We start from the raw sequence: 13,453 nt of genomic DNA, 5'->3' as shown, positions 1-13,453 counted from the left end.
ATTAGTGCCCTGATAAGAAGAGACCAGAAAGCTTGCTCTTTCTTTCCACCACGTAAGGACAACGTGAGAAGGTGGCCGTCTGCGAGCCAGGAAGAGAGCCACCACTAGAACCTGATCATGCTGGCACCCTGATCTTGGACTTCTGGCCTCCAGAATTGTGAGAAAATAAATTTCTATTATTTAAGCCACCGTGTCTACAGTACTTTATCGTGGTGGTCTGAGCTGGCTAAGACACACCTTAAGCTTTTACTTTCAAGGCCCTGAACTTTATGTCAGAGTCCTTGTACTTGCACCGCCTACTTCTGTCACCACTAGCAGTCCTCAGTCCATGGCCCTCCCATTCCTGCCCCTTGATCTCCAGGCACAGAGCCAGAAGGTTGTCTACAGGCTCGAGGGCAAGGACACTTAGTCTGCCATGCTGTGCCGTCTGATATCCAGGCTGCCAGCCAGGATGTGGGGCAGGACTTCAGAGAAGCAGGTAAAAGGGGTGGCCCCTGGGGGCCTGGGGCACGGATGTTGGCACCTAGGCTGGGGATTCCCAGCAGGGGCCTGGTGACCTGCTTCCCTTCTATGCGGGTTATCCTGGGGTGCTGACATCCATTTTCCTATCCTTCTCTCTCTTTCTTCCTCTTTCATAGACAAGCAGAGGGCAGCAGAGGGACACGGAAATTCCCTGTGCTAACACACGGTCAGCCGTCAACATGTCTGCAGGAGTGGGCCTGGGCTGAGGGCTGGCTGCTCTGCTCCCTCAGGGTGGCTCAGGGGTGCCAGTTCAGCCAGGGACATCAGGATGGGGCCGTGTGGGGAGAGGCCAGGAAACACAGCACTGACCTTGAGGTTTGCCAGAAAAATTCCAGGGTTCCCTGGCACCTTGAAGAGGACATTGTAGAAAGATAGAAGCCTTCCTTGTGAAGGAGGCAGGAAGGAGGGTATTATCTTCTGGGTATTCCATGATATATATAGGGCTATTGTGAGGAATAAAATGGATTCTATTTTATATAGTGCTTAGAACAGGGCTTGGCACACAGTAAGCCCTATATGATTACTATGTCTTGATCATCATTTTATAAACCAGCCTCCCTAACTTGCCTCTGTACCATCTGGCCCTTGCCTTCCCCTCCTGCTCATGCCTCACTCACTCTTGAATTCTAAGGCACACTGGCCTTCTTCCTGTTCCTTAAGAAAGCCAGCCCTGTTCACCCTTGAATTTGCAAGGCTGGAGCTCCCCATCTGCAAAACAGGATCTGGGGAGTGAATCTGAGCCAGCAGGGTATTGGAAAATGGAAGGAATAGGTTGAGCTGGTTTCCAATAAACTATCAAAATGGGGGGTTCGAGTAAAGCAGTGCTTAGGGGAAATCTATAGCTCTAAATGCATAGATCAGAAAAGTTGAGGGGCCAGCCCCGTGGCCGAGTGGTTAAGTTCGCGCGCTCCGCTTTGGTGGCCCAGGGTTTCCGCGGTTCGGATCCTGGGCGCGGACATGGCACCACTCACTCATCAGGCCATGCTGAGGTGGCATCCCACATGCCACAACTAGAAGGACGCACAACTAAAGATACACAAAGATGCACTGGGGGGCTTTGGGGAGATAAAGGAAAAATAAAAAAATCTTAAAAAAAAAAAAAAAAGAAAAGTTGAAAATCAATGACCTGAGCCTCCCTATCAAGAAGCTGGAAAAGGGACAGCAAATTGAATCCTAAGAAAGTAAAAGGAAAGAAATTACAAAGATAAGAGCAGAAACTGGTGAAAGAGAAAGCATTGGAGAAAATTGACAATGTCAAAAATTGGTTCTTCGAACAGATTAATAAAATATTAATTTCCTCTCAAGCAACTAAGAAGAAAAATATAAATTGCCAATACCAGGAATTAAAAGGCGGTGCTATTACAGATCCTATAGACGCTAAAAGGTTAATAAGATTTTTTTTAACATACAACTATATTTTCAATGGAGCACAAATGTCAGTCATTTTCTCATTCTACTGCCTCTGTGTCCCTGTAGATCTTCTGTATCCATGAGGACAGCAGAACTCAGCAACTTTGCTAATGCCTCCTCCACTCATGAAAATAGAACAGCACAGGATTTTTTTTAGCTGGGGCTCAGTGAAATCAATTGTTCAAAATATAATGGTTTGAATGGAATTGAACACAGAGGAATGGAACAGAATAAAATAGTATAGGGTGAAATGGAATGGAATAGAATGGAATGGAATGGAATAGAATAGAATAGAATAGAACAGAATAGAATAGGATAGAAGTTAGACTGTGTGCCAGGCACAGGGCCTAATCGTTGTAGCAGATATCCGCTAATTGAACAAATATTATTGAACATCTACTAGTTGTTTGGGACATAGTGGGGAACAAAACAGAGAGAAATCTCTGTCCTCATGAAGCTTATATTCTAGTCAGATATTAGCATGTGCAAAAGGCCCTGAGGCTAAAGGTACAAGGATGGCCCTTATGAGGAATAGGCAAAAGGACAATGTGGCTTGGAGTTCAAGACCAATTGATGAGGCTATAGAGATTGGGGATCATGGTAGGGAGTCTGGATTTTAACAGGATGACCACAACATCATCATCATCAACTCTTATAGCACTTGCTATGTGTCGGGTATTGTTCTAAGCCCTTAAAAATACAACTCTTTTTTTAAAAAATACAACTCTTTTTTAAAAAATGTTCACAAAAGTCCTATAAGATATATATAAAATCATGCCCATTTTACAGAAGGGGAAACCAAGGCACAGAGAGATTAATTAAATGTCAGTCTGGCTCCAGAGTCTGTTGTTTCAACCACTCTGCTACCTGTAGTGCCAGATCACAGGCACCTTATAATCCTGTGGCAGATGTAATGTAAATATACAAATTACCCTAGAATGCAAATCAAGAGAAAGATCTCATGGGAAGTGTGCTGAGGCCAGGAAATGGGTGGGGTGCCCTCTCACTGGGTGTCAAGGTGGATCTGTAAACACACATGCCCAGAAACATTTATTTCATCTGAGATGCTCCCTTCTTATCCTGTCCTCTGTGATCATAGCTTCAGAGTGGGAAAGGAGGGAACTGGGTTAAACTGGCCAAAGGAGGGCTTGTACTCCTAGGGCTGAGACTCCTCTGCGTCTTGTCATTTCTTGCAAAAGAGATGAATTCCAGCTTGGGGAGAACAAAGGAGGGTTCTGTCTTGGTCTCCATTTCCCTTATCTTCATCTCTATCCCTCTGGAAGGAGAAATAGAACAAGACAACAGTGGAGAGTGGTCATGGCAGATACACAGACTCTTGTGAATCCACACATGGGCAATAAGACTCTACTGAAGAGTCCTCCCAGAACTTCCCCTTTGAAATGGGGGTGAGGAGGAAGTATACTCATTGAGAAGGTGAAGAGAGGTGAGGAGAAAGAAACACAGGAAACATGGGTGCGACCAATGGCAACGTGATCTCTTCTAACTTTTTTTTTTAGTCATGGAGGGACACCAGTCAGACCCCTTCCCCATGTCTTATCCATAGACTTGACCACATCGTGATGACAGTAAAGAGCATCAAAGATACCACCATGTTTTATTCCAAGATCCTGGGCATGGAGGTCATGACTTTCAAGGTAATCACTTCCCCAAATGCCAAACTGCAGGTGGAATAAAATTTGATTATAATACTTTAAAAAATAACCTAACTCCAAAAGAAAAAAAAAAAAAACTACAGGAAACCTGTGAGAAAAATTAAAAGGATTAAGGGAGGGGTTTCCAAACTCTGAATAGTGGAACTTCCAGAGAGAGAATGGAGAAAATTACCATAGAAATAATGCAAGAGAACTTTCTAGTTTTTATATGGAAAGGGTTGACTGAGTATCTAGCACATCAATACTTAGGTATGTTCTTGTGAAATGATAAAACATGAAAGTGAAAATGAAGATCCTAAGGTCTTTTAGAGAGGATAAAAAGAAAAGTAGTTCAACTACAAAGGGAAAAGAAATATGCAGCTATCAGATTTCCCAAGAGTCACATTAGAGACTAGAAGACAATAGAAGAACACCTTCAAGATTCTGAGGAAAAAAATTCAATCTAGAATTCTATGTCCAACCAAACTATTAATCAAGGTGAGTGCAGAATAAAACATTCTTAGACATAAAAAGGCTCAGAAATTCTGCCCACTTGCTTTGAAAGTTAAGAGTATGCTACATCAAAATGAATGATTAAGCCAGGAATAAGGAAGACATTGACATTAGGACACAGTGGATCCCAAGAGGAAGATCCTAGAAAGATACCTAGAAAACAATCAGTCCAGTTTGGAATAGGAGAAAGAAAGGTCCCAAACAAGAGAGATCCAAGGAAAAAAGGAGGTTTCCAGAGATTGAATACTTTCCTTGAGAATTGGAATAACTTCAAAAGTGGAAAATGCAGAGACATTTAATATGTCTTAAATTGAAAGGGCCCATGAAATGGCAAACAGGGTAAAAATTTAAAAACTAATATGGAATGCTATGCACAACAATAGAATTATGCAACATCAGATTGGATGTATACACAGCAAGACGATCAGGTCTTAAAAAGATCATACTGAGTGAAAAGTGAAGAAATAGGACCAGGTCTACAGCATGGTAGCGTTAACAACTTACGTACACAAAACAATAATACACTTTCTATGATAACTTACGAAAACCAAAGGATGCACATCATACATGTTATAATGGTTGCCTAGGGAGGGGATAGGAATGGAGAATGGAGATAAAAAGAATAAATACACAAATAAAACTAGAGAGGGGCCTTGCATGGGCCAATGATGACAATGAGGCATATGATGCCTCAATTCTCTGTCCCTGGACACATTGGAGTGAAATTGCAGTACATCTAGGATCAAGAAAAGTCCTAAAAGCTTCAGGAGTGGAGGGTGGATGTATCACCTGCAAAAGGATGAAAAACAAATTAACATCAGATTTCTTATCAGCAACACCAGATTCAGGAAGACAACGAAGCAACATATTTAAAAAGCTGTCGGAAAATAACCTGCAACCTCAAGTTCTATACTCAGCCCCACTATCATTCAAGTGAAATAAAGTTGTTTTCTGATAGAATGGATGTGGTATCAACCATGGTAATATAAAAAAAATATAAAAATGATGAAAGCAATGGCGGAAGTTGAGAGGCACAGGAGACGGAGGCAACATGAAGAGAAGGAGAGTAGGGCCAATGAAATACTAGCTGTAGTTCATCTATCGAAACATAAAGATGCAAGTGGGTTATTTAAAAATTGTAAAGGAACCAAAAGAGGAACTAAAAATGATGTGGAATTCTATTGGGAGGGGTAGTCATGTGGATAAGCTAAATTCTCATTTATCCTAGCAGAGAGAGGAGAGAAAATGTCTAAAGTTGCTAAATCAAGAAATAGTGGCACATCATTTAGGGACTGTGTTGGGAAGCACATAGGAGAAAACTCAACTACCAGTGGGTTAAATAAGATAGTTTTCTTTTTCTCTCATTTATCAACCGGTCCAGAGGAAGGCTGTCAGGGTTGGGGCAATGGCTGGGAAGAAGGAGGAAGTGAATGGGCAAAAAGTGCCAGCTCAGTGGGTCGGGGAGGTTCCCAGAAGCCCCACCCACAACCTCCACTGACATCTCATTGTCCAGTCTGTCTTCTCTGGCCTCCCAGCAAGGAACGCTGGGAAATGTAGGTTTTTAAAGCTGGGTGCACAATTGACCCCACTGAAATTTGGATTGTGTTTATAAGAAAAAAGGAAGAAATGTATATTAAGTAGACAAATTGCTGTCTCTGCCATAGATAGTATAAACATATTCTTTGGAGATATGGAAATAATTTCCAGAAGAAATAAACACAAACACACACACTGAAACCAGTTGCCTCTAGGGAATGAGACTGGAGTGGAGCAAGAGGCTGTTGTTTTTCATCAAAAGCCCTGTTCTTTTTCTTAACCTTGTTGAGGTAAGTAGGGGGTGGGGGGATTGCCTCACAGTCATCTTGGAGGTTGAGTTCTAGGTTGTCTTCTCTTCGTCAATAGGGAGACCGGAAAGCACTGTGTTTTGGAGACCAGAAGTTTAACCTCCACGAGGTGGGAAAGGAATTTGAACCCAAAGCTGCTCACCCAGTTCCTGGTTCCCTAGACATATGTCTGATCACAGAGGCACCCTTGGAGGAAGTAGTCCGGCACCTCCAGGTGAGCTGGACCTCCAGTCTTTTGGAGACAGCTGCTGCGGACGCAGTGGAAACAGAAGCATGAGCCAGGGAGGTCTTCCTCAAACTTCAGACACAACAGGTTTTGTCATAGCTAGATAATGCCTATATACAATTGTTTACTTATTATTTTTATTGACATAGTTTTTTTCACATAAACAAATGTATTTTAAGTTTTTTTAAAGATTGGCACCTGAGCTAACATCTGTTGCCAATCTTCTTTTTTTCTTCTTCTTCTCCTCAAGACCCCCACTACATAGTTGTATATCCTAGTTGTAGGTCCTTCTGGCTCTGCTATGTGGGACGCCGCCTCAGCATGGCCTGATGTGTGGTGCTAGGTCTGCGCCCAGGATTCCAATCGGCAAAACCCTGGGCTGCTGCAGCAAAGTGCATGAACTTAGGCACTTGGCCACAGGGCCAGCCCCAAACAAATGTATTTCAAAAGGAAACTTTAGGGCCGGCCCCGTGGCCGAGCGGTTAAGTTCTCGCGCTCTGCTTCGGTGGCCCAGGGTTTCGCCAATTCTAATCCTGGGCCCGGACATGGCACCACTCATCAGGCCATGCTGAGGTGGTGTCCCACGTACCACAACTAGAAGGACTCACAACTAAAATATATACAACTATGTACTGGGGTGCTTTGGGGAGAAAAAGGAAAAATAAAATCTTCAAAAAAATTTTTAAAAAAGGAAACTTTACATCACCCTTATAAAAAAATTATACCTGAATTCTTTTTACATATATACACTTATATAAAAAGAAAATGTTCAACCAAGTAAATGAAAAACCCATTATATCTTGGCACAAAGGGAAGGTAACTGTAAAAACAAACAGCTATAAAAGCATCACAATGTCATTAGATTCTAGTCACTTCCGTTCCCCGAACTCTCTGGGCCTGACATTCCAAAGGGAGAGTTGGCAAGTGGTTAAGGAGGTACTAAGGACTTCTTAGCATCCACCAGAGACTTTCCTCTTGGTATAATCAGAAGGATTGAAAGAGGAACGAAGAGGGAATGATTTCTGATTCACTCTTATTTAATTTTATGTCCCTGTAACACTTAAAATGATTTCATGTAAAGAGGGCATCAGGTCTCCTTTTGGAAAAACAGATCGAGGTCTTGAATATATTCTGTGTAAATATCCTAGACTCCTTCTTTGGAAAGTATCAGTGAAAAAGTCTGGTTTAGAAGTAAAGTGGGGAAAGCATAGGGGTTAAGAGTGTGGACTTTGGCTCAGACTGCCTGGGTTTGTATTCTGACTCTGTCACTTACTAGATAATACTAGGTACTTTTATTGTCCCTATTTTACAGATGAGGAAACTGAGGTACAGAGCAGTTAGGTACTCTGCCCAAGGCCATACAGTTAGTAAGTGGCTGGAGCACAATAAGGGAGGGGAGAATGGTAGGAGATGAGGTCAGAAAGATACAGGGGTCTTCCAGGCCACTGTAAGGAATTAAATTTTGGTCTCACACATGGACTGTGATGAGTGACTTTTGCCTTCTCCTCCCACTTCAGGCTTGTGATGTCCCCATTGAGGAGGGTCCAGTCCCCAGAACGGGGGCAAAAGGGCCTATTATGTCCATCTACTTCCGAGACCCTGACAGAAACCTGATTGAAGTGTCCAACTATATCTCTCCCTGATTGAGGCTAGCCCTCCTCCATTCTCTTCCCTGTGATGTTGCCCTCTCCCTTCCTTCCTGAAAACCCTTGCCCAGGCCCACAGACCTCCAAGGACTGAGGATGTAGGCACTTCAAACATTGTGCTGGGGAGACCTGAGATGGGTTTGGGACCAAACCTACATGTCTGAATGTCCTCCATTAAAGCTGCCCCAATAAATTAATAACCTCTCAATATGAGCGCTTCGTTATTATTGTCTTGGCATTATGTATGAGTGTTGGTCTAGGGTGTGAGGTCTCAGAGCTGCTTGGGGGTCAGTGACCAGAGTATGATACCTCTAAGAACCAAATCAAGGGTCATCCCCTTGGGATTCAAGGCCCTTGACAGATTTCTCCTTGTCAGTGAGCCTACCTTTTTTCATCCTTTTGGAACTCGCCTCACTCCTTCCAAGTGCTGTCTGCTGTTTCCTCCACCCCATAGGCTTCACTGAACCCCAAGATCTCTATGATTCACATGGGACCTTCAAGGATTAGCCCAGATGATACTACCTCCTTCTGGAGTGCCTTTTCTGGTCTTACACCCAGGGCATGTGACACTTTCTACCTTTGGATCTGGTAGGTCCAGACTCATCTCAACTGAGGCTCAGCTCCTGACAGAATAGACGGGACAAGGACAAATTTTCTCTGTTTCTGTCCTCTCCTCTCACCACACCTTTCACTCATTCAGTCAACTAATAAACATATATTGAGCACCCACTGTGTGCTTGCCCCCGTGCCAAGCATTGGAGAGACAGTGTTGAACAGAAGAGATAAGCATATTTATGTTTGTGGAGCTGCCATTCTAAAGGGAGAGATACAAAATAAATAAAATTAAGTAAGGAAAAATTAAGTATGTCAGAGGATGATATATGCTTTGGAGAAAAAGAAAACATGGAAAAAGAGAGAACACAGATAAAAATTGCTGAGATGATTTCCAATGTGTAATGGGATGGTCAGGGAAAACCTCACTGAGGAAGAGACATTTGAGCACAGATCTGAAGCGATGAGGGAGGGAGCCGCACTGATAGCTGGAGGAAGAGCATTCCAGGCTGAGAGAACAGCTAACGCAAAGGCCCTGAAGCATGAATGTGCCTGGTGCGTGTGAGGAACAGCGAGGAGGCCAGTGCTGCAGGAGCAGAGTGAGTGAGAGGGAGCAGGAGGAGGTGAGATGGGAGAGGAGGTGGAGACACATTGTGTAGGGCCTCCTGGACCATGGAGAGGGCTCTGGCTTTTACTCTGTGTGAGAGGGGAGCCATGGGAGGGTCAGGGTCATGAACAGAGGAGGGCTGTGATCTGCATAGGATTTAACAGGTTCCCTCTGGCTGCTGGGAGGAAAATAGGCCATAGGGGTGAGGGTGGAAGCAGGAGGACCGTGAGGAGGAGGCTATTGCAGTGGTCCAGGCCAGCCGATGCTGGCAGGGGAGGTGACAAAAAGTGCTTAGATTCCAGAGAGACTTTGAAAACAGAGAGTTCACCATGAGAGAAAGTGTCAACTAGAGAAGAGGCTCATAGGCATTTAGAGTTCTGAAACAAGAGGAAGAACCAGCAAATGAGGCAGGCAAAGAGGGAGAGAAGGGTACAGCTTCCTGAGTGAATGAGTGATGGATGAAGGAGCATGTGTGAGAGTCTCTTTGAGGTGATGGAGCCCCTAGTCTTGCGGACGCTGTCTCTAAACGGTCTCCAGATGGTAGTTCAGCCATGCCCTCTGAGTGAACCCCAGGGAGCCCCCAAAATGCTGGGAATAGAGGATGTGTAAGGATGTGAGTTTCAGCATGTGAAAGGCTTTGCCAAAAGCTGTAGCAGGTTTTCTGCTTATTTTTAAAAGAGCTTGCCTTGGGCCCAGATGTTATATGCCTGGAGATAAATGATTTACAGAAAGAAGGAAGGGAGGGAGGAAGGGAGGGAGGGAGGGAGGAAGGGAGGGAGGGAGGGAGGGAGGAAGGGAGGGAGGGAGGGAGGAAGGAAGGGAGGAAGGAAGGAAGCAAGGAAGGAAGGAAGGGAGGGAGGGAGGGAGGAAGAGAGGGCAGCAGATGGGTGGATGAATGAATGGGTAGGTGGATGGGTGGATGGACAGATGGGTGGATGGGTAGATAGATAGGTAGATGGACTGATATCCCCTGCCCCCAGAGAAACTCTTTCATGTAGGTGCACAGAGAGAAGAATATGAATTTGTAAATTGCAGTTTTGCTATAATAGGGAAAAGACTGGAAATAACCCAAATGTCCATCAGCAGATAAATGGTTAAACAAACTATAGTATATCCATTACATGGAATACTACTCAACAATAAAAGGAATGAATTTATGAGGCCAGCACTGCTTGACATCAAAACCAAAGACATTACAACAAAAGAAAACTACAGACCGATATCTCTTATGAATATAGATGCAAAAATCTTCAACGAAATACTAGTAAATAGAATTCAGCAACATATAAAAGGATTATATGCCATGACCAAGTGGAATTTATTCTAAGATTGCAAGATTGGCTCAACGTACAAAAATCAATCAACGTAACATACCATATTAATGAAACAAAGGACAAAAATCACATGACCTTCTCAAAAGATGCAGAGAAAGCATTTGACAAAATTCAACAGCCTTTCCTGATAAAAACACACAATGAACTAGGAATAGAAGAGAACTTCTTCAACCTGATAAAGGGCATCTACAAAAATCTACAGCTAACATCATATTTAATGGTGAAAGACTGAAAACTTTCTCTCAAAGATCAGGAACAAGTCAAGGATGTCCCCTCTCACCACTTCTATTCAATATTGTACTGGAGGTTCTAGCCAGTGTACGTAGGCAAGAAAAAAAATAAAAGGCATCCATATTGGAAAGAAAGAAGTAAAACTATCTCTATTTGCAGATGACATGATCTTGTACACAGAAAACTTTAAGGAACCCACAAAAAAGTAATTTGTATAAGCTCAGCAAGGCTTCAAGATACAAGATCATAGAAAACCTAACTGTATTTCTATACACTAACAATGAAAAACCCAAACATGAAAGAAAAAATTCCACTTATAATAGCATCAAAAAAAGTACTTAGTAATAAATTTAACAAAAGATGGGCAAGACTTGTACACTGAAAACTACAAAACATTGTTCAAAGAAATTAAAGATCTAAATAAATGAAAAGACATCACATGTTCATGGATTGAAGACTTTATGGTGTCAAGATGTCAATATTCTCCACATTGATCTACAGATTTAATGCAATCTTTATCAGAATCCTAGCTTGCTTCTTTTCAGAAATGGACAAACTGTTCCTAAAATTCATATGGAAATTCTAGGGACCCAGAATAGTTACAACAATCTTGAAAAAGAAATACAGAGTTGGAGGACTCATACTTCTCAATTTAAAAACTTACAACATAGCTACAGTAATCAAGACTGTGTGGTACTGGCATAAAAACAGATATACAGATCAATGGAATAGAATTGAGAGTCCAGAAATAAACCCATACATTATGGGCAGTTGATTTTTGACAAGTGTGCCAAGACAATTCAATGGGGGAAAGAACAGTCTTTTCAATAAATGGTGCTGAGACAGCTGGATATACACACGCAAAAGAATTAAATTGGACCTATACTTCATACCATATACAAAAGTTAACCCAAAATGAATCAAAGACCTAAATGTAAGAGCTAAAACAATAAAACTTTCAGTAGAAAATATAGGCAGAAATCTTCATGACCTTGGATGAGGCAATGGTTTCTTAGATATGACATCTAAAACATAAGCAAACAAATAAAAAAAAAGATAAATCGGACTTCATCAAAACTAAAAGCTTTTGCGCTTTAAAAGACATTCTCAAGAAAATGAAGAGACAGCTCACAAATAGGAGAAAAAATTCGCAAATCACATATCTATACAAGTCTAGCATAGCGAATATATGAAGAACTCTTACCTCACAACAATAAAAACACAAATAAGGGAATCAAAAAAGGGTAAAGGATTTGAATAGACATTTCTCTAAAGAAGATATACAAATGGCCACAAAAGCACATGAAAAGATGTTCAACATTAGCAGTCATTAGGGGAATGCAGATCAAAACCACAATGAGACACCACATCACACCCACTAGGATGGCTAGAATCGAAAAGAGGGACAACATCAAGTGTTGGAGAGAATGTGCATAAATTGGAAGGCTTATACAGCTGCTGTGGAGAACACTTTTGCAGTTCCTCAAAAAGTTAAACACAGAATTACCATATGACCCCACAATTCCATTTCTAAATATATACCCAAGAGAACTGAAAACATAGGTCCACATAAAAACTTTTACATGAATGTTCATAGCAGCATTATTCATGATAGCCAAAAATGTTCATTAATCGAATGGATGGACAAGCATAATGTAGAATGTTCATACACTGGAATATTATTCAGCCATAAAAAGGAATGAAGTACTTAGATCCATGCTACAACATGAATAAACCTTGAAAACTTTATGTAAAGTGGAAGAAGCCAGTCACAAAAGGCCACGTATTGTATGACTCCATTTATATGAAATGTCCAGAATAGCGAAATCTATGAGACAGAAAGTAGATTAGCAGTTGCCAGGGATTTGGGGGAGGCAGAAATGCAATGGGGACTGACTATTAATGGGTACAGGGCTTCTTTTTGGGGCAATGAAAATGTTCTGGAATTGGATAGTGGTGATGGTTGCACAACCTTGTGAATAGAGTAACCACTGAAATGTACACTTTAAAAAGGCAAATTTTATGGTATGTGAATTACATCTCAATAAAAAAAGCATGAACTATTGAACACACAACAACCTGGTTGAATATCACAGACCGTATGTGGAACAAAAGAGGCATACACTATATGATTCCATTTATATTAAATTCAAAAACAGGTCCAAAACCCCCAGTATCATGTGTTGTTTGTGGGTACACATATATGTAGCAATGAAATAAAAATACTCATGAAAAAGATAAACACCAAACTCAAGGTAGTGGAAAGAGAGAAGGGAATGGAATTGGTGCAAGGACTACAACTGTACCTGTAATATTACATTTCTTTTAAAAAGAATCTGAAGTAAATAAGGCAAAATATGTGTTTTGACAAAGGGGAATACTCATCATAGTATCCTTTATACTTTTCTTTTAAAAAACAAAACAATTTGGTTCTGAGGCACATGTTTGACTCCTTAGCCGGGTTTGGTGGACGTTTCTCTCAGGGCTATTGACACTGAGGGAACTCCGACTCCTTCCCAGACCTGGTGGACTCCATAGTCTGGTACAGGCACAAACAGTCCAAATACCATGGGCTTGGACCAAGCTCTGGAACACCAGAAGATGCTGGGAGGGAGGGAACCAGTCAGGGAAGGCTTCCCGGAAGAGAGGACTGTCGGGGCTGAGTCTCAAATGGAGGCCTGACAGAGAGGACGCTGACCCAGACACCCCACCCCCACCCCTCCCGCGCCCTCGCCCTCGTCGGTCTCCCCCAAAGCCTGGCCTGGCCCCGCCGATTCCCTTATCTGCCCACTCCCAGCTGCCTCCCTGCTGGCTGAACTGTCGCCGCAGACTTCTGGGCCTGTGCCCCCTCCACCGGGATGGGGGAGGGAATGGGGTGAGGCCTGGCCTCAGAGCCTCAGGGTTTTGGCTCTTGAT

The 13,453-nt window shown here is 42.4% G+C and overlaps 1 protein-coding gene across 1 annotated transcript; it reads left to right on the top strand.

The window, feature by feature from the left end:
• Positions 1-410: 410 nt before the first annotated feature.
• GLOD5 (glyoxalase domain containing 5) lies at positions 411-7,995 on the top strand. The gene is made up of 4 exons (XM_046674112.1): positions 411-478; positions 3,450-3,587; positions 6,000-6,155; positions 7,685-7,995. The coding sequence occupies exons 1-4, from the start codon at positions 416-418 to the stop codon at positions 7,808-7,810; spliced, it is 483 nt and encodes a 160-aa protein (XP_046530068.1). The 5' UTR covers positions 411-415; the 3' UTR covers positions 7,811-7,995.
• Positions 7,996-13,453: the final 5,458 nt, after the last annotated feature.

This window comes from Equus quagga, chromosome 10 (genome assembly GCF_021613505.1).
Source record: "Equus quagga isolate Etosha38 chromosome 10, UCLA_HA_Equagga_1.0, whole genome shotgun sequence".
Lineage (NCBI taxonomy): Eukaryota > Metazoa > Chordata > Mammalia > Perissodactyla > Equidae > Equus > Equus quagga.
This window is presented reverse-complemented; position numbering and strand designations above follow the sequence as displayed.

What these genes read in the sequence shown, in the direction of transcription:
- GLOD5 (XM_046674112.1), top strand. Translation starts at nt 416, where the DNA reads ATGCTGTGCCGTCTGATATCCAGGCTGCCAGCCAGGATGTGGGGCAGG. An exon ending in GCAGGACTTCAGAGAAGCAG is followed by an intron (nt 479 to 3,449) that starts GTAAAAGGGGTG and finishes TTTTTTTTTTAG; the next exon opens with TCATGGAGGGACACCAGTCA. An exon ending in AAGTAGTCCGGCACCTCCAG is followed by an intron (nt 6,156 to 7,684) that starts GTGAGCTGGACC and finishes CTCCCACTTCAG; the next exon opens with GCTTGTGATGTCCCCATTGA.